At 42.9% G+C, this 27,345-nt stretch overlaps 2 protein-coding genes and 1 long non-coding RNA gene across 5 annotated transcripts; all 3 read left to right on the top strand.

Moving 5' to 3' along the window:
- The first annotated feature begins 778 nt into the window (after positions 1-778).
- Positions 779-4,536, top strand: zdhhc24 (zinc finger DHHC-type containing 24). Its single transcript, XM_071399307.1, has 3 exons — positions 779-1,367; positions 1,614-1,891; positions 2,106-4,536. The coding sequence occupies exons 1-3, from the start codon at positions 1,057-1,059 to the stop codon at positions 2,408-2,410; spliced, it is 894 nt and encodes a 297-aa protein (XP_071255408.1). The 5' UTR covers positions 779-1,056; the 3' UTR covers positions 2,411-4,536.
- A 2,807-nt stretch (positions 4,537-7,343) lies between these two features.
- Positions 7,344-10,376, top strand: LOC139572527 (uncharacterized). Of its 2 annotated transcripts, XR_011674447.1 has the most exons (5): positions 7,344-7,492; positions 7,908-8,072; positions 8,258-8,927; positions 9,049-9,120; positions 9,337-10,375. It is a non-coding gene; the product is annotated as an uncharacterized lncRNA (long non-coding RNA). The 2 variants fall into 2 exon arrangements; XR_011674446.1 differs by having other exon boundaries at positions 8,258-9,120; positions 9,337-10,376.
- A 4,818-nt stretch (positions 10,377-15,194) lies between these two features.
- LOC139574573 (sodium/potassium/calcium exchanger 3-like) lies at positions 15,195-27,254 on the top strand. 2 transcript variants are annotated; one of them, XM_071399295.1, is made up of 16 exons: positions 15,195-15,778; positions 16,049-16,162; positions 20,435-20,511; positions 20,701-20,775; positions 21,196-21,280; positions 21,552-21,655; positions 21,751-21,851; positions 21,951-22,004; positions 22,223-22,362; positions 22,642-22,724; positions 23,978-24,269; positions 24,510-24,676; positions 24,857-24,971; positions 25,107-25,219; positions 25,369-25,434; positions 25,573-27,254. In XM_071399295.1, the coding sequence occupies exons 1-16, from the start codon at positions 15,670-15,672 to the stop codon at positions 25,681-25,683; spliced, it is 1,806 nt and encodes a 601-aa protein (XP_071255396.1). In that variant the 5' UTR covers positions 15,195-15,669; the 3' UTR covers positions 25,684-27,254. The 2 variants fall into 2 exon arrangements, with proteins under 2 accessions (XP_071255396.1, XP_071255394.1); XM_071399293.1 differs by having other exon boundaries at positions 22,642-22,805.
- Positions 27,255-27,345: the final 91 nt, after the last annotated feature.

The following is a 27,345-nucleotide window of genomic DNA, read 5'->3' as shown; positions in this document are numbered from 1 at the left end:
TAATTATTTTTATTTCCAGTGCTTCCCGACATGGATTACTCCATAACACAGGCGACAATGACCCCTTGTGGTGGATAGATTCTGTCCTTTTGTCATACTGTACAATAAACTAAAAAATACTTCTCATAATCAAAATAACAGTGTTGAAAAAGCAAGTAAAAAAACCAAACAAACTTTAATATCATACTAGTAGTCACATCAAGTCACAGCAATCATTCAACCCCTGTATTATCTCAAATACAAGGATACATGAGAGGTTCTCGCTGGTTTGCGCTCTCACCTCTGTAGCAGACCTTCTGGTCCCTGTTTTGTATAAACACCTCGGTTATCCTCGGCACCGTCCATATACCAGGTAGACATCATTTATCTTTCACTACTGGCATGACAGGAACCACAAACCTTTGAAATCGAAGGCTCACAAACAGCCGCCTGGGATTAACATGGATTAAGGGTTAGTTGGATTACTCTCTTATAGGGGGAGGAACATGGGGCATATTGACATTACTGTCATCACAGATGAATTGGAGAAACCTTAGTATATTTGCTGTCGTCACTATGAGTAAGAAAATATATAGGACAAACAATGTTACACTAATCAATAACCTCAATAAAATGAAAGTAATGTAATTTGAATGTCTGATAGTAAATAATAAACGTTCATATTTAGGAGAGTTTATTTTACTGTAAATGCACATGACAAATTTTTGTTGTAGTACAGTCCTTTAGTCATTTCACACGGATCATTTACGCGCTATGTTAAAATATGGGGGACAGTTTTTCATGTAACACAGGATACACTGACAGCTCCATTTCATTTGTTTAATGAAGACGCTTTTGGTGAAAATACCACCAGCGCTTATCCACACACCGATTAATGTTAATGACAACAAACAAATTGTAGTTTAGTTTATTTTACTCACTAAATCGCTAACGTCAGCATCAGATCACACACACACACACCCCTTTTCATTCGCCTGTCAGATATCGTGTTAGTTCAAATCAAAACAGAGTGGAGACAACAAGGAAGCATAGAGAACACAAGACCGACAAGGCACCATGACGTGGTTTAGCTTCGCAGGTCGGGTGTGGGATCGCGTGGAGAAGACGTGTCTCCACCTGCCCATCTTTCTGAACACCGTTCTCGTGTTCTCCATCACGGCGGAGGTGAGCTACCTGGTCCTGGTCGAGGCGCCGCTCCAACCGGACCAGAAGAAGACCCAGTGGTCTACCGTGTGGAAGACTCTGCACCTCCTCGTGCAGTACTTCATGTTTGGCAACATCACATGGAACGCCTCGCTGTTTCTGAAAACCAGCCCCAGCATTCAAGGAGTGTTCCTGGGCTCAGAAGGCATGGCACAAGGCTGGAGGTAATCTAAACAGACATAATGGTTCATCGTTAAGACAAACAAACTGTTAAGACTGGTTGAATCACATGTGTGTTGAGACAATGCAATGATGACCGGAGGTATTTTCTCATTAGTAGGCTGGTGGTATTCAGAAAATGTTATGGGGCTAGAGATTGTTCTCATTATTCAAATATTATTTCCCCAGTGTTCATGACGCTGTTATACCTGCAGTTATTACATTGTAACACACATCTATTCCACCCACAGGTACTGCTACACATGTGAGACCCACACTCCCCCGCGGTGCTCCCACTGCTATGACTGTAAGGTGTGTGTTCTGAGAAGAGACCACCACTGTGTGTTCTTCGGCCAGTGTGTGGGCTTCCGTAACTACCGCTACTTCCTCAGCTGTCTGCTGTTCATGTGGATGGGGCTGCTGTACGCTGTAGTGATGAACGCTGAGGTCTTCATCATCATCCTGAAGGAAGGAGTCACGCTGCACAGCATCCTGCTACTTCTCATGCCCTGGATCATGCTCGTCTCTGGTTAGACTGGGAGGGGGAGGGAGAGAGGGGGAGGGTGTGTGAGAGAAATAGAGAGGGAGAGATAGAGAGCGAGTGAGAGGTGTGTGTGTGTGTGCGTGTGTGTGTGTGTGAGCGAGAGAGATAAAGTGTGTGTGTCTGCAATACAGAGAGAGGTGTATTTGTGTGTGAGCGTTGTACTATTATCTGACCCTCTCTCGCCTCTCCTCTCCTCCAGGTCAGGTGACAGCACGGGCCTTTGCCTTTGCCTTCATCGCAGACACCTGTGTGTTGGGCTTCCTGCTGGTGGCAGCCTTCCTCTTCTTCCACCTCTTCCTCCTCCTGCGAGGCCAGACCACCAGAGAGTGGTACTCCATCCGCAGGCCCTACAACCTGGGATTACTGGGCAATTTGCGTCACGGCCTGGGTACCCGCTGGTACATCTGCTGGCTCTGCCCACTCATCCCCTCCCCACTGCCTGGGGACGGCATCCACTTCCAGGTCACAGAGTCACTGGAGCTGGATCCCAACCGCTCACGGTAACCCTGGTAATGTGACGGACACAGGTGTGTGATGATGACAGTGACACCTTGCAGTGCAGGCGGGGGGTGTGGCCTTCGTGGAGAAGTTGACTGTAAATCTGAAAGCCTCTTCACCCACTGCTTTCCCTGTTTGCTGAGTCAGTGAGTCGGTGGGTGGGACGGCAGTGTAGCTGCATTATCTCAAGGTTGCTCTGTGGTACTTTGACCCATTGTCTATGTGCCGACATTATTTGATCCATTACCTAAGTCAATCAGCTAAATGAGAAAGCATGTGTTTATTGGTTTGCTTGCCTCCGCAGTTAAAACAATGAAATGAGCATTGAAATGTGAGTCCACTGAAATGATGATTGTTTTGATTGTTCATTGATTGTACTGTATTGATTTCTTGCTGAGGTTTGCTGTGAAGGTAGGATTGTTGATTTGGAAGGAGATCCCCCACACTTACTAGTGCTGGAACAAGTCTTTATAATGATGTTGATGTCCACTCTTTTCATTGTTATTTGTCCTGATTGAGTGTGCCTTTGATTTAGTTACCTACAAAACCTGCCTTGCCAAACCACACATGTACACTTGGTGGACAGTTTATTAAGTACACCATCCCGTTGACGAAAGTGGATCGCTCCTACAGACAATGAGTCACGTGGCCGTGGCTTGCTATATAAAGCAGGCAGGCATCGAGGCATTCAGTTACTGTTCTATTTGGGCTAAACGAGTGACCTAAGCGACTTTCAGTGTGTTATGATCGTCGGTGCCAGTATCTCAGAAACGTCTGCCCTCCTGGGATTTTCATGCACGACAGTGTCTAGGGTTTCTCGAGAATGGTGTGACAAACAAGGTAAGCAGCAATCCTGGTAAGCAGCAATCCTGTGGATGAAAACAGCTCGGTGATGAAGGAGAATGGCAAGAATCGTGGAAGCTAACAGGCAGGCCACAAACAAACCAATAACGGCGCAGTACATCAGTGGAGCGCAGAACGGCAACTGGGGAGGCACAACCCGGAGATCCCTGTCATGGATTGGGCTATGACAGCAGACGACCACACCGTGTTCCACTGCTATCAGCTAAAAACAACAAGAAGCGGCTCCAGTGGGCATTCGATTACCAACACTGGACAATTTAGGAGTGGAAAAACATCGCCTGGAACATGACAGCGATTTCAGTTTACTTGAGTGGCCTGGTCAGTCCCCAGACCTCAACCCAATAGAGTATCTTTGGGATAAGATGGAATGGGCAAAAGGGAGTCCGACGCGGTACTTTACATTTTTATTTAACCTTTATTTACATTTACATTTAAGTCATTTAGCAGACGCTCTTATCCAGAGCGACTTACAAGTTGGTGCATTCACCTTATGATGTCCAGTGGAACAACCACTTTACAATAGTGCATCTAACTCTAAGGGGGGGGGGGGGGGGGGAAGGATTACTTTATCCTATCCTAGGTATTCCTTAAAGAGGTGGGGTTTCAGGTGTCTCCGGAAGGTGGTGATTGATTCCGCTGACCTGGCGTCGTGTGGGAGTTTGTTCCACCATTGGGGTGCCAGATTTATTTACTAGATGGGTGTACCTAATAAACTGGCCATTGAGTATGTTTTCACGTTATGTTGAGTTTAATTGAAGGCCTATTGATTGTGTTTTTACCTCGGATGCACAGAGACATAAAGAGATTTATTGTTAATTGCAGCATGGTATGTTTTTCAAGTTTGAGATAGGGATGTTTAAAGGTCCAATGCAGCCATTTTTAGCTCAATATCAATATAATTGTGGGTAACAATTAAGTACCTTACTGTGATTGTTTTCAATTAACACGGTCAAAAATAGTTACTTTGCCAAGAGTAATTTCTCAAGCAATAATTTTGCTCAGACTGTCTAGGAGTGGTCTGAGTGAAGAGGGGAAAACAGAAAATGTGCTGTTATTGGCAGAGAGTTTTGGAACTCTCTTCATTATTGGTCTATTAACTGATTTACCACCTGGTGTTGTCACCAGGCAGGCCTAAACTCCATCCAGCCAATACATGCTGAAATTTCAGGCTGTCTTTTCAAACAGCTCTTAACCACAAAGGGTGTTATCAGCATTCTGACAGTATTATACCAACCTCATAGTGTGGAAATACAGTGCCTTGCAAAGTATTCAGAACCCTTGGATTTCTTCACATTTTATTGTGCTTCAAGTAGGATTCAATTGTCTTTTTTTGTCAACAATATACACAAAATATTCTGTAATATCAAAGTGAAAAATTATATATTTTTGTAAGATTAATACAACATGAAATAACTATAGTCAGTTGTTGCATAAGTATTCAGCACCTTTGTTTAGGCAAGCCTAAATTAGTTCAGGAGCAAAATGTGGCTTAACAAATCACATCAAAAGTTAAATAAACTCTGTATGAAATAAATGGGTTGACATGATTGTTTATGACTAACCCTTCCTCTATCCCTCAAACTTACAACATTTGTAAGGTCCCTCAGTTAAGTATTGAATTTCAAAGCACAGATTAAACTACCAGAGAACTTTTCAAAAGCCTTGTAAAAAAGGGCAGTAATTGGTAGATGGGTAACAATAACAAATGAGACATTGAATATCTCGTTAAGCATGGTCAGGTGAATAATTATGCAGTGGATGATATATTAAACCACCCAGACACATCAAAAATATTGTCATCCTTCTGAACTGAGCTGCAGGACAGGAATGAAACTGCTCAGGGATGTTACCATGAGGCCATTGGGGATTTTAAAACCGTTACAGAGTTCGTATATACGTAACTAAAATATAAAAGCAACATGCAACAATTTCAACGATTTCTACTGAGTTACAGTTCATATAAGGAAATCATTCAATTGAAATAAATTAAGTAGGGCCTAATCTTTGGATTTCACATGACTGGGCAGCGGCACAGCTATTGGTGGGCCTGGGAGGACATAGGCCCACCCACTGTGGAGCCAGGCTCAGGCAATCAGAATGAGTCTTTCCCCACAAAAGTGCTTTATTACAGACATAAATACTCCTCAGTTTCATCAGCTGTTTGGGTGGCTAGTCTGACGATCCTGCAGGTGAAGAAGCCAGATGTGGAAGACGTGGGCTGGCATGGTTACACGTGGTCTGCGGTTGTGAAGTCGGATGGACATACTGCAAAATTCTCTAAAACGACATTGGAGGCAGCTTATGGTACAGAAATTAACAGCACTGGTGGACATTCCTGCAGTCATCATGCCAATTGCATGCTCGCTTAAAACTTGAGACATCTGTGGCATTGTGTTGTGTGACAAAACTGCACATTTTAGAGTGGGCTTTTATTGTCCCCAGCACCTGTGTAATGATCATGCTGTTTAATCAGTTTCTTGATAAGCCACACCTGTCAGGTGGATGGATTATCTTGGCAAAGGAGAAATGCTCACTAACAGGAATGTAAACAAATTTCTGGGATCTTTATTTCAGCTCATGAAACATGGGACCAACACTTTACATGTTGCGTTTATATTTTTGTTCTCACATATCTACACACAATACACCACAATGACAAAGTGAAAACAACATGTTTTTCGAAAGTTAAATACAGAAATATCTAATGTACATACTGTAAGCATTCACACCCCTGAGTCAATAGAATAGGTAGAAGCACATTTGGTGGCGATTACAGTCGTCTGTATCCATTTTGCACATCTGGATTTGGGGATTTTCTCCCATTCCTCCTTGCAGATTTTCTCAAGCTCTGTTAAATTAGATGGGAAGCGGCAGGGAACAGCAACCTTCAAGTCTTTCCACAGATTTTCAATGGACTTTGGCTTGGCCCCTCAAGGACTTTCACATTTATTGTTCTGAAGCCGTTCCAGCGTTCCTTTGGCTGTATGCTTGGGGTCATTGTCTTGTTGGAACGTAAATCTTCGCCCAGGTCTAAGGTTGTTGGCTCTCTGAAGCAGTTTCTCATCAATAATGTTCCTGTATTTGGCTCCATTCATTGTTCCCTCTATCATTACCAGTCTCCCAGTCCCTGAATAGCATCCCCATAGCATGATGCTGCCACTACCATGCTTCACGGTAGGGATGGGACCAGACGGTTGATGTGCTGTGCCTGGTTTTCTCCAGACATAGCGCTTTGCATTCAGGCCAAAGAGTTACATTTTTGTCTCATCAGACCACATAATCTTTTGCCAGTCTTTCACGTGCCTTTTTGCAAACTCCAGGTATGCCGTCACGTGCCTTTTTTTTAGGAGTGGCTTCCGTCTGGCCACTCTCAAAATGCCCAGATTGGTGAATGGCTGTAGAGACTGTTGTCCTTCTGGCAGGTTCTCCCATCTCAGCCAAGGAACATTGTAGTTCTGTCAAAGTGGTCCTTGGGTTCTTGGTTACCTCCCTGGCCAAGGTCCTTCTTGCCCGGTTGCTCAGTTTGGCATGACTGACAGCTCTAGGCAGAGTCTGGGTAGTTCCATTTTTTTTCCATTTCCCAATGATGGAGACCACTGTGCTCTTGATAACGTTCAACACTCTAGAAATTGTTTTATACCCTTCCCCAAATATACACTGAGTGTACAAACATTAAGAACACCTGCTCTTTCCATGACATAGACTGACCAGGTGAATCCAGGAGAAAGCTATGATCCCTTATTGATGTCACTTGTTAACTTCAATCAGTGTAGATGAAGGGGAGGAGACAGGTTAAATGAGGATTTTTAATGCTTGAGACAATTGAGACATGGATTGTGTATATGTGCCATTCAGAGGGTGAATGAGCAAGACAAAATATGTAAGTGCCTCTGAACAGGGTATGGTAGTATGGCGCCAGGGCCAGCCTGCTCATTAGGCAGGACAGCTCGTGTACACTAGCATGCGGTAAATTGCCACGTGCTGCTTAGGCCGCCCAGAGTGGCTCTCTTCTGGGCGTGCTGGCAGCATGTGGCAGCACGTCCGATTGTGCGTCAAGAATTCAGCACAGCAAGTTTGTCTGAAGGTCTGGTTATTATATGGGTCAATAGTTTAATCCGTTCTCCATTTCATGAATTTATTCACAGGGAAATAGTAATATGCTCTGGTGACAAACTTTTCTGCCCTGTTTCCAATTGTACACATGGCTGGGGAGAACCTATTCAAGTAAGTAAATACATTTTGAAAATGTAAAAAAACAGATGCATTATTAGATAACTAGCTATAGTGCATGCTAACTCAAATGAGCTGCTAACGTAGCTAGCTAGCTATCTAGCCAACTTTACATAGGCAGATGGTGATATGTAATTCACTTAGCTAGCTAACTTCATATTATCTAGCTATCAATGTATTTATCACTGTAAAAAACAAACTCCAAATGCATTTGTAGGTAGCTAGCTAAAAGCCATGGAGGAGGGTGAAAGGATAGCAGCCCCAACTGTCAAAGTGAGGGAGTAGACTATTTTGGATAGGGCAGGTACTTTTGTGTAGTTCCAGTCCCCAGAAGTGAGGACGGAGATAATAGTAACATAATTTTCAGTGCCTGTCTAATTTGAGTGTAATGAAATCTGTTTCTTGTGAGGTTTTCCGTCCTCTGATACAGAGAGCTGTGAAAGCCTGTCTGCAGATGAAGAGGTCCCAATGAAGCATGGTGGTTCTCAGTCCTGGTCCTGGGAACTCAAAGGGGTGCACGTTTTTGCACTACACAGCTGATTCAAATGATCAACTCATCATCAAGCTTCAAGTGGTATTTATTTATTAGTTTGTGATGCCATCCTTGATATGATCCTGCTATTGTCACAGGCTACACATGCACGTGCACCTGCATCTATCCAATGTTATCATGATGTTATAAGTGGTATTATACTTTAGTAATCCACAATGAACTGGTGATGTAAAAGTCTAATGACATTATCTTTCATATTCCTACAGATACCTTGTAACTGGAGATTCGTTCAAAACGATTGTCTACAGTTACCGTGTAGGGCACTGCAAGGTTGAGTGACCATGGCCATCTCGGACTGCCTCCTGGGGGAATTCAGGCATGTGAAGGCTACCTGTGTCCTGCATAACTTCTTGAGGATGAACACGAGGACCAGGAGGGGATCTGCAGCTCGCCGTCGTGTGCCAGAGGAGAGGTCTGCTGCTCTGCACGATGTTTCAAGGATGGGGTCCAACAACGCAGCAAGAGGCAATCCGTGTGCGGGAGATCTTCACCTCCTACTTCTTCAAAGAGGGTGCTGTTTCCTGGCAAAACCATAGACTACACTATGCACAACCAAAGAATCTTTTAAGAGCCATCCACATTTCAATGAGAGTATTCTTCCATTTACTTAGCTATGTCAACTGCAGTTATTCAATTCCCAGTTTCTCTCCATTTGATTTCTACTTCTCAGTTGAGGGTGCTGTTTAGGTAAGGGTGTGATGTCTATACAAAAACAAAACGGGCTATTTTAACAGTTAGACACCCTATAACCCACACCTACACACTCATGTATCAATCTGATTGATGGATTGTGTTGTGCAGTAAGCAGGCTCAGGTGTATAACTGTGGCTCCTTCCACATCCAAAGAATAGGCATGAGGGCCAACCATGGAGAATAGTAAGACACTTCATTATTTCTATAACTACGCTATATTATTTGTCCTTGTCTGTCTGTGCATGTTTTTCAGCATAAAGTACTTCATTTTATCCCTCTCTCCCCTTCTCCCTAAATCCTCTAGGTTATATCAGATGTGTCGGTGAACCCCTCCCGCATCTGAACAGGCTACATAGAGGGCACAACATGATCAGAGGTGAGAGGTCACTTGGTCGGGTCAACAGGAAGTATTATTAAAGATATGCTTTACATTGAAATACAGATAGAGATGTAGTAGTCCCAGAGTTAATGATCCAAGGCCAGTTTTGCATTTCACCTCCTGATGATTATGATGACTGACAGTGTTAGAATAAATAAAAAAACACAAGGCTTAAACATGCTCTCTCTTTCTCCATCTGTCTCTCGTCTGCAGGTATGTTTTGATGTAAGAGAGGATGCCAACCCCCAGTCCTGTCATCGCCACCTCACCCGCTCTTAAGATAACCTTCGGGCCAACTAGGAGCCAAAGGCTGGTTAGGAGACACCACTAGAGGCACTATTATGTAATTGTGATGAACTGAGAGAATATTAGGGTAGCACTGTGATTCATTAATCATATGCTTCTCACCTGCTTCTCTGTTTTTACCTCTTTCCCTTTCTGTCTTTTACACCTTTCTCGCCACCTCTTTCTTCCTCTGTTTTTATAATGCACACCAGATGTGCATTTAAGTGCAGATTGTACTTGTATTTATAAATATAATATTACAATTATAATATTTATAATGCAAGTATTATGCATTTATAACACTTGGATAATGAACTTCTTTCAATAAAGCGTTTCACTTTCTCTACAGGTTGAAATTAAGTCTCATTTGATGAAATACTATACCTATCCTGTGTTTATCAGATCAATGCAGATGAAGGAAATTAGATATTGAGATGAACCGGTTTTAGAGTATTTACATGATGCATAGGAAGTGTAGTGTACTATTTTTAAAATTATATTTCTGTATATATGAATTAAACATCAGCCTTTAACTAGTTAAATCATGTTTCTAGTCTATTGCATAGTTACAATGTGTACCCATTGATGTCCCAGGATTGGTAAACACTGTTGAAGTGTATAATTGTAATACATACATGCAGACACAGCATCATTCAAATACTGGAATTTGATACTCCTGGTATTGGATATGACTGAAAAAGAATCTCAGACATTCATACCTGAACTGCACCTTTATTTGCAAAGGTAGAGTACATGATCAGTGAATATATTAAATGTACAGGCTACAATGTGGGGATCTCATGCATGGTAATAATACAAATGTCATGCAATAAAATGCAAATTAATTACTTAAAAATCATACAATGTGATTTTCTGGATTTTTGTTTTAGATTCCGTCTCTCACAGTTGAAGTGTACCTATGATAAAAAATTACAGACCTCTACATGCTTTGTAAGTAGGAAAACCTGCAAAATCGGCAGTGTATCAAATACTTGTTCTCCCCACTGTATATACGACTTGCAAATGGGGTTTCTACTGACAATTGAGATGTACAAACTATGGCATAAGGGGATGACAAGTGGATAAGAGGCAATCCGTAATTTCGATTAAGACAATGAGTGAGCTAAGACGGACGTAGTCATAACTATTTGTTCAGCACTTTTGAAATGTACAGCGACAGAATTCAGAACATGGGCCGTTCTTACAGTGTTTTTCCTGTACACCAAGTCAGAACCGTAGAATAAATAAAGGGGGCATGGCATATAAGCAGACAATGAAAGCTCTTACGATATTTGATGATTACATTTCTCAAAAACAGGTTATGGGCCACATGCAGTGGCGATTTTAGCATGTAAATCTTGGTGGAGAAAACTCCCCCATTTTTTTTTAGATGCATGCCAGCAAAGACACTACACTACACAACACAACACAGCACTAAACAATACATTAATTGCACCATAACGGCGAATAGCGGTGCACACAAACTGTTAGGGCCTACATAAAGCTGTCCCAACAGCAGAGCTTTCTTTTCAACACCATGGAGTGAATCCTTACCACCGCTACACCTTTATTTTATTTTTTATTTCACCTTTATTTAACCAGGTAGGCTAGTTGAGAACTAGTTCTCATTTACAACTGCGACCAGGCCTAGATAAAGCAAAGCAGTTCGACACATACAACAACACAGAGTTACACATGGAATAAACAAACATACAGTCAATAATACAGTAGAAAAAGTCTATATACAGTGTGTGCAAATGATGTAGGATAAGGGAGGTACCGCAACAAATAGGCCATGGTGGCGAAGTAATTACAATTTAGCAATTAAACACTGGAATGGTAGATGTGCAGAAGATGAATATGCAAGTAGAGATACTGGGGTGCAAAGGAGCAAGATAAATAAATAAATACAGTATGGGGATGAGGTAGTTGGATGGGCTATTTACAGATGGGCTATGTACACATGCAGTGATCTGTGAGCTGCTCTGACAGCTGGTGCTTAAAGCTAGTGAGGGAGATATGAGTCTCCAGCTTCAGTGATTTTTGCAGTTCGTTCCAGTCATTGGCAGCAGAGAACTGGAGAATTGGCTTTGGGGGTGACCAGTGAGATATACCTGCTGGAGAGCGTGCTATGGGTGGGTGCTGCTATGGTGACCAGTGAGCTGAGTTAAGGCGGGGCTTTACCTAGCAGAGACTTGTAGATGACCTGGAGCCAGTGGGTTTGACGACGAGTATGAAGCAAGGGCCAGCCAAACGAGAGCGTACAGGTCGCAGTGGTGGGTAGTATATGGGGCTTTGGTGACAAAAAGGATGGCACTGTGATAGACTGCATCCAATTTGTTGAGTAGAGCGTTGGAGGCTATTTTGTAGATGACATCGCCGAAGTCGAGGATCGGTAGGATGGTCAGTTTTACGAGGGTATGTTTGGCAGCATGAGTGAAGGATGCTTTGTTGCCAAATAGGAAGCCGATTCTAGATTTAATTTTGGATTGGAGATACTTAATGAGTCTGGAAGGAGAGTTTACAGTCTAACCAGACACCTAGGTATTTGTAGTTGTCCACATATTTTAAGTCAGAACTGTCCAGAGTAGTGATGCTGCACGGGCGGGCAGGTGCGGGCAGCGATCAGTTGAAGAGCATGCATTTAGTTTTACTTGCATTTAAGAGCAGTTGGAGGCCACGGAAGGAGTGTTGTATGGCATTGAAGCTCGTCAGGAGGTAAGTTAACACAGTGTCCAAAGAAGGGCCAGATGGATACAGAATGGTGTCGTTTGCATAGAGGTGGATCAGAGAATCACCAGCAGCAAGAGCGACATCATTGATGTATACAGAGAAGAGAGTCGGCCCAAGAATTGAACCCTGTGGCACCCCCATAGAGACTGCCAGAGGTCCGGACAACAGGCCCTCCGATTTGACCCACTGAACTCTATCAGAGAAGTAGTTGGTGAACCAGGCGAGGCAATCATTTGAGAAACCAAGGTTGTTGAGTCTGCCGATAAGAATGTGGTGATTGACAGAGTCGAAAGCCTTGGCCAGGTCGATGAATACGGCTGCACAGTAATGTCTCTTATCAATGGCGGTTATGATATCATTTAGGACCTTGAGCATGGCTGAGGTGCACCCATGACCAGCTTTGAAACCAGATTGCATAGCGGAGAAGGTACGGTGGGATTCGAAATGGTCGGTAATCTGTTTGTTAACTTGGCTTTCGAAGACCTTAGAAAGGCAGGGTAGGATAGATATAGGTCTGTTGCAGTTTGGGTCTAGAGTGTCTCTCCCTTTGAAGAGGGGGATGACCGCGGCAGCTTTCCAATCTTTGGGAATCTCAGACGATACGAAAGAGAGGTTGAACAGGTTAGTAATAGGGGTTGCAACAATCTCGGCAGATAATTTTAGAAAGAGGGTCTCGATTGTCTAGCCCGGCTGATTTGTAGGGGTCCGGATTTTGCACCTCTTTCAGAACATCAGCTATCTGGATTTGGGTGAAGGAGAAATGGAGGAGGCTTGGGCGAGTTGCTGTGGGGGGTACAGGGCTGTTGATCGGGGTAGGGGTAGCCAGATGGAAAGCATGGCCGCTTACACCTGGCTATCAGCGTAGCCTTGTCTGGCAGCGAAATAATTAATTCAGCCTCGTTTACTGCCTTTTTTTTAAAAACATAGCTGATATTGCTGACTTGCTTAAACAAATGTGGTTTCTACTGACAATTGAGATGTACAAACTATGGCATAAGGGAACAATGAACGGATGTGAGGCATTCCATAATTTCGATGAAGACAATGAGCGAGCTACAGTAAGATGGACGTAGTCAATATAACTATGTGTTCAGCACTTATGAAATGTACAGCAACAGAATGCAGACGGCTAGCTAAGATTTTGAAAGTTTGATGTTGACATGATCTGTTCAATCACAGCTACTGTAGATATAACGTGATTTTATGTCATTTTATCTGTGGGCAATGACCTTGAGCCTTGGATGGGCACTTCTAAAGTAACTCTAAGACAGCACCCAAGGGGCTTGAATTTTTTAGCTCTACCCTTACAGACCGACCACACCGCCTGCGTCGCGCGCGCGAGTGTTGCAAAAATAAATTTAGAAATCTATGTTATTCAATTATTGCACCCACACTGCTCGCGCGCGCCAACGAGCGTCTGCGTTGCCAACGACTAAAATAGATATGAGTTCTATTTCTGACCCAGATCGCGCTGCAAGTCCTGCCTCTCCCATCTGCTCATTGGTTTATAGAAGCAGGTACCCACGTGCCATCTCCTCATTGGTTATACCCACATGGGTGACTGAAAGACGAACGAGGTCAGTGGTGGTAATGCACCTAATTTATGAAAGTTGCCAATCGCAATATAAAGTCAAGAGAAGAAAAAGCCTGGAAGGAAGAAAGATGACTAGAAACGATTTAGTTGACCATTTTATGTGTGGATTAATTGCCAGAGTAGAGGACCTTGTGCATTTCAGGTAAAATAACAACTCAATGTTTATATCCCAGGACAAATTAGCTAGCAACAGCAAGCTAGCTAAATAGGACAAATTAGCTAGCAAGTGCAAGCTAACTATCTAAATTGCCATAAATGTTTAATGTTTTTCGACCTGTCCCCAAATTAATATAATTGGTTCAGAGTTTGTTTTGATATTTTAACCTGTGTGTCGTGATCGCGTTTGGTGTGGGGGGACAAAATAAATGTATGCACGATGGCGCACGCGCGCAGCCAGTTTGGGTTCAGTGTTAGACTTGTTGGTGACGTAGTGTCCCCATGAGTGACAGATCACTGAGCCAATCACGGCGCAACACTCAGTATTTTCTGCTGGCTTGGCCCACCACCACAGAAAGCACTGAGCTAGACTGAAACACCTGAGTTTTGGAGCTGCCTTACTCAAGAAACCAAAAAAAGAGACCATGTTTGTATGCGGCTTTATTAACACAAAATATATATAATTGTTACATTGTTTGCAAACTGATATGTGACATGTATTAATGACAAAATAACATGCAAAACAGGCAAACCTTATTTTTTTCCCCACCTGCCCTGAATGACGGGTCGCGACTGGGTAGCTGATATTCAGAGCTTAAATTGCCAAATTGATTAGTCACAGGAATCAGGACGAATAAAGCCAATACAACTGCCTGTTTTACAAATGGAAGGGCAATCATAAAATGCCATTGCAAACGGTAGGCCTACCACGTAGATGGGCATTTCTAAAATGACATTTCCGGCTACACTGTAGGCTATACCACAATAAGCACAGAACGACACTGATGCCTTTTGGACATCTTTTTTTGGTGATGTCCAGACTGGAGGTCTTTTTTGGTGCAGTCTGGACCAGCTTTGATTTCCATGTCCACGAACGTTGGTTTTTGGTCTGGACCAGCCTTGATTTGGCCCAAACATAGACATCTATGAATTATATATTCTCAACTTTCACCTAGAACCGAAAATGTACTTGATTTCAACTTCCAGAAAAGTATTTTGACCTTTCATTCAGAACCTAAGTTAAACCTAATTTCTATTTAATGTTGCTTACTGGGACTATTGTAGTTTTTTTGTCTTGCCTAGGGAGGCAGTTACCACCTAGTACCCTATTGGTCAGTGCTACTCCTGCAACAATTATTTTGTGCTCGTATTTGTGGATGTATTTTCATAAACATAAAATAATGATTTATTTATTGGAATTGTGTCTGTGTTGTGTGTCTTATATTATATTATTAATGACATAATGGCGTAACATAACATGCCTCATGTTGATAAATACATATTTAGTCCCTGAGACTGGAGCTCGCTCGTTGGTGCGCCCCACCCAATTGTCGTGCTCACTGATGGTGGCACCACGAGCTCACGGTAAACACCCCTCGTGACGGAGTCATGAAGATACTGGAACAGACTGGGAGCGAAGGACACATGATGGGAGGAGTGGGAAATTCTGGAAATAGTACAGACTTGCGACGATGTGACGCTTAAAACCGTAAGCTATTGAGTGCGAGACTAATTATTTAGCAAAAAGCCCATATCCTGTATCCTCGGTAACGTGGAGGAACGGACAGATGTCCGCGGAAGATGCTGCGCTTCTGAAGACAGAGAGTGGGAAAGAATGGGTGCAGGGATGCTGACAATACAAATCCATGGCTGCACGTGAAGAACTAGCTTTCCCTGAGAGTGCATGAAAAAGATTCCATCTGATCATCTGATATAAACCGGAGAACCGACGCTGCGATGGTGACTGACATGTTCTGAGCTGAGGGAACAGCGGCGAGATGAAGGCGGCGGTGAGACCTAAGCGCATGCGGCTTTTCTGGCGGCTCGGTGTCTGTGGAGTCGGGCTGATCACCGCCACCTGGCTCATGCAGCTCCTAGACGTAACAGGTGCGTTTCCCCCAGAGTCGCGTTATTCATTTCATTCATACATAAAATATCAGTGGTTTATTCAATCATCACACCTGTTTCATTATTAAATTCGTATTATTTTCAAATGTTTTATTTAACCTGGCAAGACAGTTAAGAACAAATTCTTATTTACAAATTACGGCCTACCCCGGCCTCCCCTAAAAACAATGTGATCGCTTTTTATAAACACATAATATTTAATAGGCTAATATCTTTTAGGAAATAATTTATGCTGCTCTATCCTGACAGACTCTCCAAGCCCCAGTGGTGTTGTTGGTGACTTCCCGTGGTCTAAGAGAGAACTAATGCAGGAGAGAGAAGAGGAGAACCACACCTCCTACACTCCTACAACGCCCAGAGCTGGTGCACAAGTGTTTTTGTTTGTTTCTGTGCTCTTGGATCATTAGTGTCTTGTCTTTCTACCTGTGCATTACTCCTCTGCTTCCCACTCACTCATCCAGTGTCTCTAGCCTATCTGTCAATCTCTCTGGCTGTCTCTCATCATTTCTTTAAAGCCAGACTCAGTAAGTCGCAAATAAAATGTCATTTTTCTTCTTCAGGTTTAACATATCTTGAAATATATTGATGAAAGATGAATTTGCCATTTGGATCACTTCAAAGTGACACAAATGAAGGTTTTACGAATTATAACTCCAGCAGTTTTATTAACAAATTGCAGCTCAGATTTCTCCAGGAAATGATGAGGCATAGGCCTAGTGATAATTTCTATCGCACATGTTCTAAATGTCTCCCGCCACGACTACAGCAACACATCAACACTACATATCTAGCTACACTACATTACCAAAAGTATGTGGACACCTGCTTGTCGAACATCTCTTTCCAAAATCACAGGCGTTAATATGAAGTTGGTCCCCCCTTTGTAGCTATAACAGCCTCCACTCTTCTCGGAAGGCTTTGCACTAGATGTTGGAACATTGCTGCGGGGACTTGCTTCCATTAAGTCTCAAGATTATTAGTGAGGTCGGGCACTGATATTGGGCAATTAGGCCTGGCTCGCAGTCGGCGTTCCAATTCATCCCAAAGGTGTTCGATGGGGTTGAGGTCAGGGCTCTGTGCATGCCAATCAAGTTCTTTCACACCGATCTCGACAAACCATTTCTGCATGGACCTCGCTTTGTGCACAGCGGCATTGTCATGCTGAAACAGGAAAGGGCCTTCCCCAAACTGTTGCGACAAAGTTAGAAGCATAGAATCGTCTAGAATGTCATTGTATGCTGTAACGTTAAGATTTCCCTTCACTGGAACTAAGGGGCCTAGCCCGAACCATGAAAAGTAGCGCCAGACCATTATTCCTCCTCCACCAAACTTTACAGTTGGCGCTATGCATTGGGGCAGTTAGCATTCTCCTGACATTCGCCAAACTCAGAATCGTCCGTTGGACTGCCAGATGGTGAAGCGTGATTCATCACTCCAGAGAATGCATTTCCACTGCTCCAGAGCTTTACACCACCCCAGCTGACACTTATGTGTAGCTGCTCAGCCATGGAAACACTTTCATGAATCTCCTGACGAACAGTTCTTGTGCTGATTTTGCTTCCAGAGGGAGTTTGGAATGCAGTAGTGAGTGTTGCAACCGAGGACAGACTATTTTTACATGCTACGTGCTTCAGCACTCGGCATTCAACCACTTCTCGGCTGAGCCATTGTAGTGTAACAGTTTAACTTTAGTCCGTTACCTCGCCCCGACCCGGGCGCGAACCAGGGACCCTCTGCACACATCAACAACAGTTACCCAGGAAGCATCATTACCCATCGCTCCACAAAAGCCGCGAAAACTACTTCAAGGTCTCAAAAGCCGCAAAAACTACTTCAAGGTCTCAAAGCGAGTGACGTCACCGATTGAAACACTATTAGCGCGCACCACCGCTAACTAGCTAGCCATTTCACATCGGTTACAGTAGCTCCCGAGTGGCACAGTGGTCTAAGGCACTACAGTACCTGGTTTGAATCCAGGCTGTATCACGTCTGGCTGCGATTGGGAGTCCCATAGGCCGTCATTGTAAATAAGAATTTGTTCTTAATTGACTTGCCTAGGTAAATAAAGGTTAGAAAGCTCCTAGATGTTTTCACTTCACAATAACAGCATTTACAGTTGACCGTGGCAGCACTAGCTGGGCAGAAATTTGACCAACTGACTTGTTGAAAAGGTGGCATCCTATGACGGTGCCACATTGAAAGGTTCTGAGCTTCAGTAAGGCCATTCTACTGCCAGTGTTTGTCTATGGAGAGTGCATGGCCGTGTGCTTGATTTTATACACCTGTCAGCAACAGGTGTGGCTGAAATAGCCGAATCCACTCATTTGAAGGGGTGTCCACATACTTTTGTATAGATAGTGTATATCTCTCTTATTAATACAAACGAGACTCATAAATGAGAGTTGAGTGATACAGAATAAACGTGTAATTTAGCAGACAAATGCATGTTGTAACGGTTAATATTATTGGATCCTGGCTGTCAGTCCGTCTGTGCTATAGTTGATGATATGCAAGCACGCAGATTTGAAAACACTGGTCGGTCTGTCATTACAAAGTTACTTTGATGTTGCTAGTTTGAGTTTTGAATTAACTGAAATTGTTGGCGATTTTCATTCAGCAAGGGATTGAGAATATTTTCCTAGTGCAACATTTGCTAGTTGGAACATATTTCAGACTTCTCAGCACGAGCAATGCTAGCAGAATGCTGGACACTAATCACGAATGCCAGCTCTGTCTGCTGGTAAGTGAAGCAAGCTAGCTAGCTAATTTAGCTGCCTAGCAAATGGATAGATACACACACACGCATTGCTTGCAAATGTGCATAGCCTACGGGTGGGTGATCGGCCAAATAAATGTTCATGCAGTTGCTAGTTGGCTAATAGTTTTTTTCTTCTTGAATGTGGAGTTTACTATTGCAATCCTTTGATGGCACATTTATTCAAACCTATAGTTGCTATTGGTCAAGCAACATTTTTATTTAACTTGGCAAGTCAGTTAAGAACACATTTTTATTTACAATGACGGCCAAACCAGGACGACGCTGGGCTAATTGTGCGCCGCTCTATTGGACTCCCAATCACGGCCGGATGTGATACAGCCTGAATTCAAACCAGGGACTGTAGTGATGCAGTGCCTTAGACCGCTGCGTTACTCGGGAGCCCAGATAACACCCCTACCGTTGCTCCGCATTAGGCGGTCTATATTGTTGAACTTGTCTATTAAAATGACATTTTACTGCTGTAACGTTCATAGCTGACTCCACTTGTACATTTTCATTTTGTGTGCAGTAGAGTAACCTACATGCTTGTAGGCTACAAGCAAACAAGAACACCGGCTGTCTGATACTGACAGATCAAAGGATGGCTTGCCCAGTGGCCGCTTGAGAATTATGTTTTGCCTGGGTTTGTTTTGGCTCCCCGACAGTTTGATATTTCATAATCACAAATGACGTAAATTATACTTACTGAGTCTGGCTTTAAAGGGGTTCAGACTGATGCCTAAACCCTCATTAATACGCCTTTGAGGTCCGTGTTGCTAGGCAACTAAATGCTAAATTCTAGAACTGCTAGCAGAGTGTATTCTGGGCTTTTTTAAATGCTGCCCTGTTAGTATCGCCCACTTTTCTTGTCACGTCTGGTGTGCGTGCTTAAGTTAGTGTGTGTGAAACATGTATGCATGCAAATGTACGTAGGCCAATGTGAATGAGTTTAGGGTCCAGGCCAAGGGTCCAGGCTGTAATCGCTGCCAAAGGTCCTTCAACAAATGACTGATTAAAGGGTCTGAATACTTATGTAAATATGATATTTCCGTGTTTTTTTTTGTCAGTATGGGGTTATTGTGTGTAGATTGAGGGGGTAAAAACGATTTAATACATTTTAGAATAAGGCTGTAACATAACAAAATGTGGATTTACAACTTTCAGATGAGACTGAATAAGATGACGATTAATGTTGACTGCTATGGATGTAAAATATTACTAAATCTTTAAGAGTTTATTCGGAAGATAACAGCTCTATAAATATTCTTTCGTGGTGTCCCTCTCTAGTTAATTACATTTACATGATTAGTTCAATCAGGTAATATTAATTACGGATCAATTATTTTATAGAATAGTATGTCATAGCAATTAATCTGGCATAGCCAAAGACACGACAGAAACATCTCAAGGATGATCAATGGAAACAGGATGCACCTGAGCTCAATTTCGATTCTCATAGCAAAGGGTCTGAATACTTATGTAAATAAGGTATTTCTGTTTTACATTTTTAATACATTTGCTAACATTACTAAAAACCTGTTTTCGTTTTGTCATTATGGGGTATTGTGTGTAGATTGATGAGGACAAAAAATAATTTAATCCATTTTAGAATAAGGCTGTAACGTCACAAAATGTGGAAAAAGTCAAGGGGTCTGAATACTTTCCTGAATGATCTGTATATCCTAAAGAGTCCACTTAAACCAGGAGCTGTGTGGCTGTTGCTGGGAGATGATATGGAACACTCACATGGTCACATGATCTCAAATCTCAAGAACTGCTAGAGTTTTGGAGCGCAACAAACTGTGTCTTATTCCCTTGAATTGGAACCCTTCTTCAGAAAACACACTCAATCTCTCTCTCCTCTCCCTCTCTTTCAGCAATCCACGAGTTTCCAGCAGATATTTTCTCTCCAGAGCAGAGGAGAAAAGGAGCAGTTCTTCTCCATGTAGTCTGTGTGAGTGGCCTACCATGTCATTAGGAATTAGAATGCATATATGGTCATTTAATAGGATCTCTATGTAGCTTACTGCGTTGTTTAACAATGCTGTCGTAGTATACCATTCTACTGTAACAGTACCCCAACAATCACTATGTCATCCAACTCAGTCCACAGACAAGCTGTTTCTCCTCCTGTGTTTTCTAGGCGATCTACATGTTCTATGCCCTGGCTATAGTCTGTGATGTCTATTTTGTTCCATCACTGGAGAAGATATCAGAGGTGACAATAAAAACACCTTCCCACTTCTGTTGGTTTCTTTGCAGGTTGACATTTATTGTCATGAGTCTTGCCCTAGAGGCAGAACTGCTAGATGAGGCAGAACTGCTAGATGGGCCAGCTGCAAAGTCAAAATTGGCTATATTGTAAAAATGTTAGCTTTTTGGTCTTATTTTAAGGTTAGGGTTAGGCATTACGGTTAGCAGTGTGTTTTAAGGTTAGGGTCAAGTTTTGGGTTAGGTTTAATGACTTTGTGGCTGTGCCAGCTCGTGACCACTCTGCATTGCTGCGTACAGTATATGTCATCTCAATAAATGCCAACCTGCGGTTTGTTTCCCTCATTACTTTTTGATTGCCTTTTCACTGTTTGAAGTTTGTTTTAATTACAAAGCCTCTCTGTTTATCCATTAACCTCTTTTCTAGAATCTTCAACTCAGTGAGGATGTTGCCGGGGCAACGTTCATGGCGGCTGGGAGCTCCGCCCCTGAGCTCTTCACCTCCTTAATTGGTCAGTATTCTACATCCTTAATCCTGGGCCGCGTTCAGCAGGACAAAGCGTTGGACAACGTTCAGATAGAAATCTATGATGTAGAACAAACATGCTTCTCTGGTATATAGAATAAGGAATCACGTCAGCTCTAGTCATGGGATATCTATCTGCAAAGTTCCACAACGTTTTTGTACTGAACATGGCCCAGGTCACCAGAAGGTCCTGCAAATGCATACCGATTGGACTGATTGGATCAATATGCACTGCTGTTGACCTCTTGTTCTCCCAGGTGTCTTTATCACTAAAGGTGACCTGGGGGTAGGCACCATTGTGGGATCGGCTGTCTTCAACATCCTCGTCATCATCGGCGTTTGTGGGATCTTTGCCGGACAGGTTACTCAACTTTTTTGAGACGGGTGAAAGCAATATGGCAGGATTTAGATTTAGACAGGCAGTGTTGTACAGCAGTATGTTGTGTTCTCTCTCAGCCTATCTCGCTGAGCTGGTGGCCGCTGCTTCGGGATTCTCTCTACTACATCCTGTCTATATTGATGCTGATTGTGGTGATCTATGATGACAAAGTGATTTGGTAAGGACATTGGACCATTAACAAGACTGGGTTCTCTACATATTTATAACTCGATGATACATACAGATTGTACTTTTAAACAGTTTTTCTCTGTTGTAGGTGGGAGACCATCATACTGATCTCCATGTATCTAGTCTACATTATCATCATGAAGTGAGTAACTGACTACATTATCGTCATGGGGTAGGTTACTGACTACATTATCGTCATGGGGTAGGTTACTGACTTTGTCTGTGCCTCTTATAGTTTACAATTTGTTCAGTTCCCCCTCTTACCCCACAACATTTTACTTCAGATAAGCACAAGCAAGGTATCTATCCATGACAAATGTTGGTTGCTATACTGTGTGTGTGTGTGTGTGTTTTGTGTAGGTTCAACAGACCCCTGTCGGGCTGGGTGGAGAGGCACTGTGGTCGAGGGGGCCAGCCCTGCTTCAGTACCTTGAGACGGACCACCGCAGTGGGGCATGGAGGAGTCGACTGTGACACCGACATGGTGCTGCTGAAGAGAGGTCGGTTTGTGTCTCTACCACTGATTGTTTGTGTGTGTGTGTGTGTACGGACACACTTATATCCACATTGCTTCAAATTGTTTTCAATCAAATGGAACATATCCCATTGGATCATGATTCTAAAATAGACAGACATAAAGTAGCTCTTTCAGTTGAAAACGTACTTTTGCTCACCTCCTCCCTCTCTCCTTTCTCCTCCTCTCTCTCTCCTCCTCCTCCCTATCTACTCCTCCTCACTCTCTTCTCCACCTCCTTCTCCTCCTCCCACATCTCTCCCAGATTCGTGTGCAGGGCAGGAGACTGCAGTAGTGATGGTGGATGAGTTGATGAGTCTGCACCCTCACCAGCTGAGCTTCTCTGAGGCAAGCCTCCATCTCCTGATCACCCCACATTTCCCCCCCTACACACGTCTCCGCATGGCAGGACGCATGGTCATCAATGAGGTACACAGGACACACGAACACACACCACACACACAGCAGTATGTCTCCACACCTTAGCATGGAAAGATGCATGGTTATTATAGAAGTTATTATAGAAGTGCAAAAAACACCCACGTAGGGCTGTTGCGGTGTCCGTATTACCACCACACCAGCGGTCACGAGTAATGAAGGCAGTCAAATTCCATGTGACCGTTTAGTCACGGTAATTAGGCTTTTCCAAGCTCTGCTGGTCATTAGTAGCCTACCAAACTTGCTAACTGCCTGGTACTCAGCACTCTATTGTCCCTATAATCACTCTGACATCAATGCAAATGTAATCAAAAATCTAATCAAACACTTCATGAGAGCCAATGAGCTCATGTTGCACATCATTTCTATAGGCGAGAAAACATAGTGATGGCCTCTAATAAAAAGAGGAGGATCCCATCTGCTTTCTATAGGCTAGGCCTACTATATTTATTTCTCAACTTTACTAATATTTAGCAAATATTAAGCACATTGGTTCTCTTTACAACAGAAGTATAGCCTACCTGCTGGTATGAAAATGAATCACAGGAAAAGTATCCTCTATTTGCTATTTAAGTGCAGAGATGACATGTATTCTTCCCCCTGACCCGGTTTCGAGACAGGTGCATGATAATGGTCCATTCTAAATCAAAACGAATTTTACACGTATATGTAAAGACAAAAATAAAATCAAGAATAGTCTGATGGGTGACAATATTAGCTTATCACTTGTGAATTATATATTATCACTTGTGATGCCCATCTTAAGGCAAGAAAAATATATTTTTTTGAGTCATAGTCGCACACCTCATGTAGCCTAGCCCATAGGCCTATATGTTTTGATAAGGTTTGTATCACAACTAAAGTGGCCAAAAAACTTCTTTAAAATGAAGCACATCCGTGTGGCCGCCACAGCCCTACACACATGCTTTGCATATTTCCTAACACTCCCATGCCTTAGCTTTTGCTGGATGCACGATTACAAAGCACAAACAGACACACTATGCTTGTTTCATTCCTGTTGTTCTGTTCTGGCTTAATGCTGAATGCCAACATTGTGCTGTTGGATGTTCTCCTGCGCCATGCTCGAGTTGTGACATTCTCCTACTCTAACAAATAAAAACTGTAAAACGTATAAAGTTTGTCTCTTACCTTCTCACTCACAGAGGCAGAGGTTGAGCCGGGCTCGGGGCCAGGAGGAGAACGGTGGAGCGGGGGAGGAGGGGGTAGATGGGGCCACATGGGGAATAGGGAACAGTGGGGCAGAGGAGGAGAGGGGAGATGGGGGTGCATCATGGGGAATAGAGAACGGTGAAGCGGGGGACAGTGAGAGGCAGCCACTGGAGGGGGACGGAGACAGGGATGGGGGGCCGGAGGAGAACACAGAGGGGTTACAGCCCGAAGAGGAAGAGCTGGAGGAAGAAGAGGAGGTCTCCTTCAGTCCCTTCATAGTCCCAGGTGAGCGTAACCTTACAAACACATTTACAAACAAGGAACCTGTTGCTATATTCTGATGATATTGAGCCTGGTTCCTCTCAAGGTTTCTTGCTGCTGCTTCTTGCTCTTTGTAGATTGAGGTCAGGTTACTGTAAAGCTCTTCGTAGATTGAGGTCAGGTTACTGTAAAGCTCTTTGTGACTACTGTTGCACTTTGTGATTGATGATTGAAAAACCAAGGTGCTGCTCCCTCCATCCTCAGGAGGGCACTGTGAGCGTGTGCGCTGGCTGGTGTCATGGCCTCTGTGTCTCCTGCTCTGCTGTACTGTACCCAACTGTGTCCTGCCTCGCTGGAGCCGCTGGTACCTCCTGACCTTCCTGGCCTCCACACTCTGGATCGCAGTCTTCTCCTACCTGATGGTCTGGATGGTATGACTACAGATCACACATACACAAGCTCACACATAAAAACAAACACATGTTCCTACACATAACACACGCTGTGTGTTACAAGGTGGGACAATGCTGTCTAATGGGATTTGATCATGTTGATAAGAATGTAACAGCTTTATAATCCCATATGTCACCTAATGCCCTCTATGCTCCCAGGTGACCATTATCAGTTACACGCTGGGCATCCCTGAGGTGGTGATGGGCATCACCTTCCTGGCAGCTGGCACCAGCGTACCGGACTGTATGGCCAGCCTGATCGTCGCACGACAAGGTAATCAAATTCTAATCAATCTGTGTGTGTTGTGACGTTAACCTTTTTTTGTTTGTTTTGTACGGTATGAAGGACATGCCTGTCTCTAACAGTATGCCTTGTTTTGACTATGGTGTGTGTGTGTGTGTATTGTAGGTATGGGGGATATGGCTGTCTCTAACTCCATTGGCAGTAATATCTTCGATGTGCTTCTGGGACTTGGGTTCCCTTGGTTCCTGCGCACTCTGGTGGTCGACTACGGATCAGTGGTAGGGCCAGATGTTTTTGTTGTTGTGTTGATTCGTTTCTGTGTGGCTCTGGATGACAAATGTTCATTAACCAAAAAGCTGCTAGGTGTTGTGTCTTTGAGGTTGCCAGATGTGCATCTACAAAAAGAGGTTGTTTTTATGGTTGGCAGGTGTATATCAACAGTAAAGGCCTGGTGTATTCAGTTGTTCTGCTGTTGGGTTCAGTGTTCCTCACTGTGAGTATCACTGTAATGTCTTTTAAAGTTATTTGCATAACAAAATCAGACTGTATATAGTACTTTTCTGCTGCTCTAATCCTCTTTGTCCACCTCTCACTTCTTTCTCCATTTCTCTCTATCACTCTCTCTCTGCAGGTCCTGAGTGTTCATCTGAACCGTTGGTGGTTGGACCGCAGACTGGGTCTCTGTCTCATGATGCTCTATGCCATCTTCCTACTCTGCTCGGTCGGCTTCCAGCGACTGTAGGCCAGGTTCCCACACATTTTAGTATGATTATTATGATACTATTTGATGTGATGTTTTCACATGTTGACATTATTTATCAGTCGTATGTGTACGGGTATTTAGTTACAGTTAATTTGCATTTGAGACATTTATGAATATTGTTATTGATGGGAAACCTCACATTTTATCTTTGATAAATGTTTCAAACTGGATCTTTTACATAGTTTTATACAGAGCAACTAGAGAAATGTGTGATATCCGAAGATGACCAGTCGAGAACATCCACTTCACACAATGAATTTATAATGTATTGAATTTCTATCTATAGGTACTTGATGACAATGATAAATCATATTCTTAGAGTGAAAGTGTTAAAAGGCCCAGTGCAGTCAAACTTGATTTTCCTGTTTTTATATATATTTTCACACTGAGTTTGGAATAATACTGTGAAATGTATGATAATGCCCTTTTAGTGTAAGAGGTGTTTGAAAAGACAGTGGGATGGAGTTTTGGCCTGCCTGGTATTACCAGGCGGTAAATTACTTAAAAGACCTATTACATAGAGTTCCAAACCTATTTTTTACCATTGTTTTAAATGAAAATCACAGTAAGGTACTTAATTGTTACCCAGAAATGATTTGATATTGAGATAAAAACAGATGCATTGGACCTTTTAAGACCCAATATTGTATTGCTTGTAGGAGTGCCACAGCAGTAACCATACTCTGCTAATCATATATAATTGTATGCTTGTAGGATGACTCTTAATGTATGTAGACTGAACAAAAATATAAACACATCTAAAGTGTTGGTTCCATGTTTCACAAGCTAAAATAAGAGCCCAGAAATGTTCCATATGCACAATAAGCTTATTTCTCTCAAATTTTGTTTATATCCCTGTTAGTGAGCATTTTATCCTTTGCCAAGATAATCCATTAACCTGACAGGTGTGGCACATCAAGAAGCGTGATCATTACACAGGTGCACCTTGTGCTGGGGACAAAAGGCCACTAAATGTGCAGTTGTCACAACACAATGCCACAGATGTCTCTAGTTTTGATGGAGTGCAATTGGCATGTTGAATGCAGGAATGTCCACCAGAGAATTGGATGTTCATTTCTCTACTACAAGCTGTCTCCGTCATTTTAGAGAATTTGTCAGTACATCTGTCAGGTCTCAAAACCGCAGACCATGTGTATGGTGTTTTGGGGGCGAGTGGTTTGCTGATGTCAATGTTGTGAACAGAGTGCCCCGTGGTGGCGGTGGGGTTATGGTATGGGCAGACATAAGCTACGGACAATTTGAATGCATAAAAATACCGTGATGAGATCCTAGTCCCATTGTGAGGCCCATTTTTTTTTATAGGTATCTGTGACCAGCAGATGCATATCTGTATTCCCAGTCATGTGAAATCCATAGATCACAGCCTAATTTAAATTGACTAGTTTCCTCATGAACTCAGTAAAATCTTTGAAATTGTTGCATGTTACATTTGTGTTTAGCATGTTTTATTCACTCACTGTTGGGTAAATACTTCGGAGCATTGTTTCTGTTTAGAGAATGAGTGCAATAAATACCAGTCTGCGCAATAATCCCTTTTGCAGTCTCCCTCCCTGAGTTTCTTGTAAGTTGTGGAGGTGCCTATTGCTCTTGTATGAACAGAAGCTTGAGAATTTCCTATAT

This window comes from Salvelinus alpinus, chromosome 4, assembly GCF_045679555.1.
Source record: "Salvelinus alpinus chromosome 4, SLU_Salpinus.1, whole genome shotgun sequence".
NCBI lineage: Eukaryota > Metazoa > Chordata > Actinopteri > Salmoniformes > Salmonidae > Salvelinus > Salvelinus alpinus.
Note: the sequence above shows the minus strand (reverse complement) of the source record. Positions and strands in the feature narration are given on the sequence as shown.

Coding starts and splice junctions, on each gene's coding strand:
- LOC139574573 (XM_071399293.1), top strand. CDS start 15,670: ATGAAGGCGGCGGTGAGACCTAAGCGCATGCGGCTTTTCTGGCGGCTC. Junction 16,163..20,434: donor TCCTACAACGCCCAGAGCTG/GTGCACAAGTGT, acceptor CCTCTCTTTCAG/CAATCCACGAGTTTCCAGCA. Junction 24,677..24,856: donor CCTACCTGATGGTCTGGATG/GTATGACTACAG, acceptor CTATGCTCCCAG/GTGACCATTATCAGTTACAC.
- zdhhc24 (XM_071399307.1), top strand. CDS start 1,057: ATGACGTGGTTTAGCTTCGCAGGTCGGGTGTGGGATCGCGTGGAGAAG. Junction 1,368..1,613: donor GGCATGGCACAAGGCTGGAG/GTAATCTAAACA, acceptor TTCCACCCACAG/GTACTGCTACACATGTGAGA. Junction 1,892..2,105: donor CTGGATCATGCTCGTCTCTG/GTTAGACTGGGA, acceptor CCTCTCCTCCAG/GTCAGGTGACAGCACGGGCC.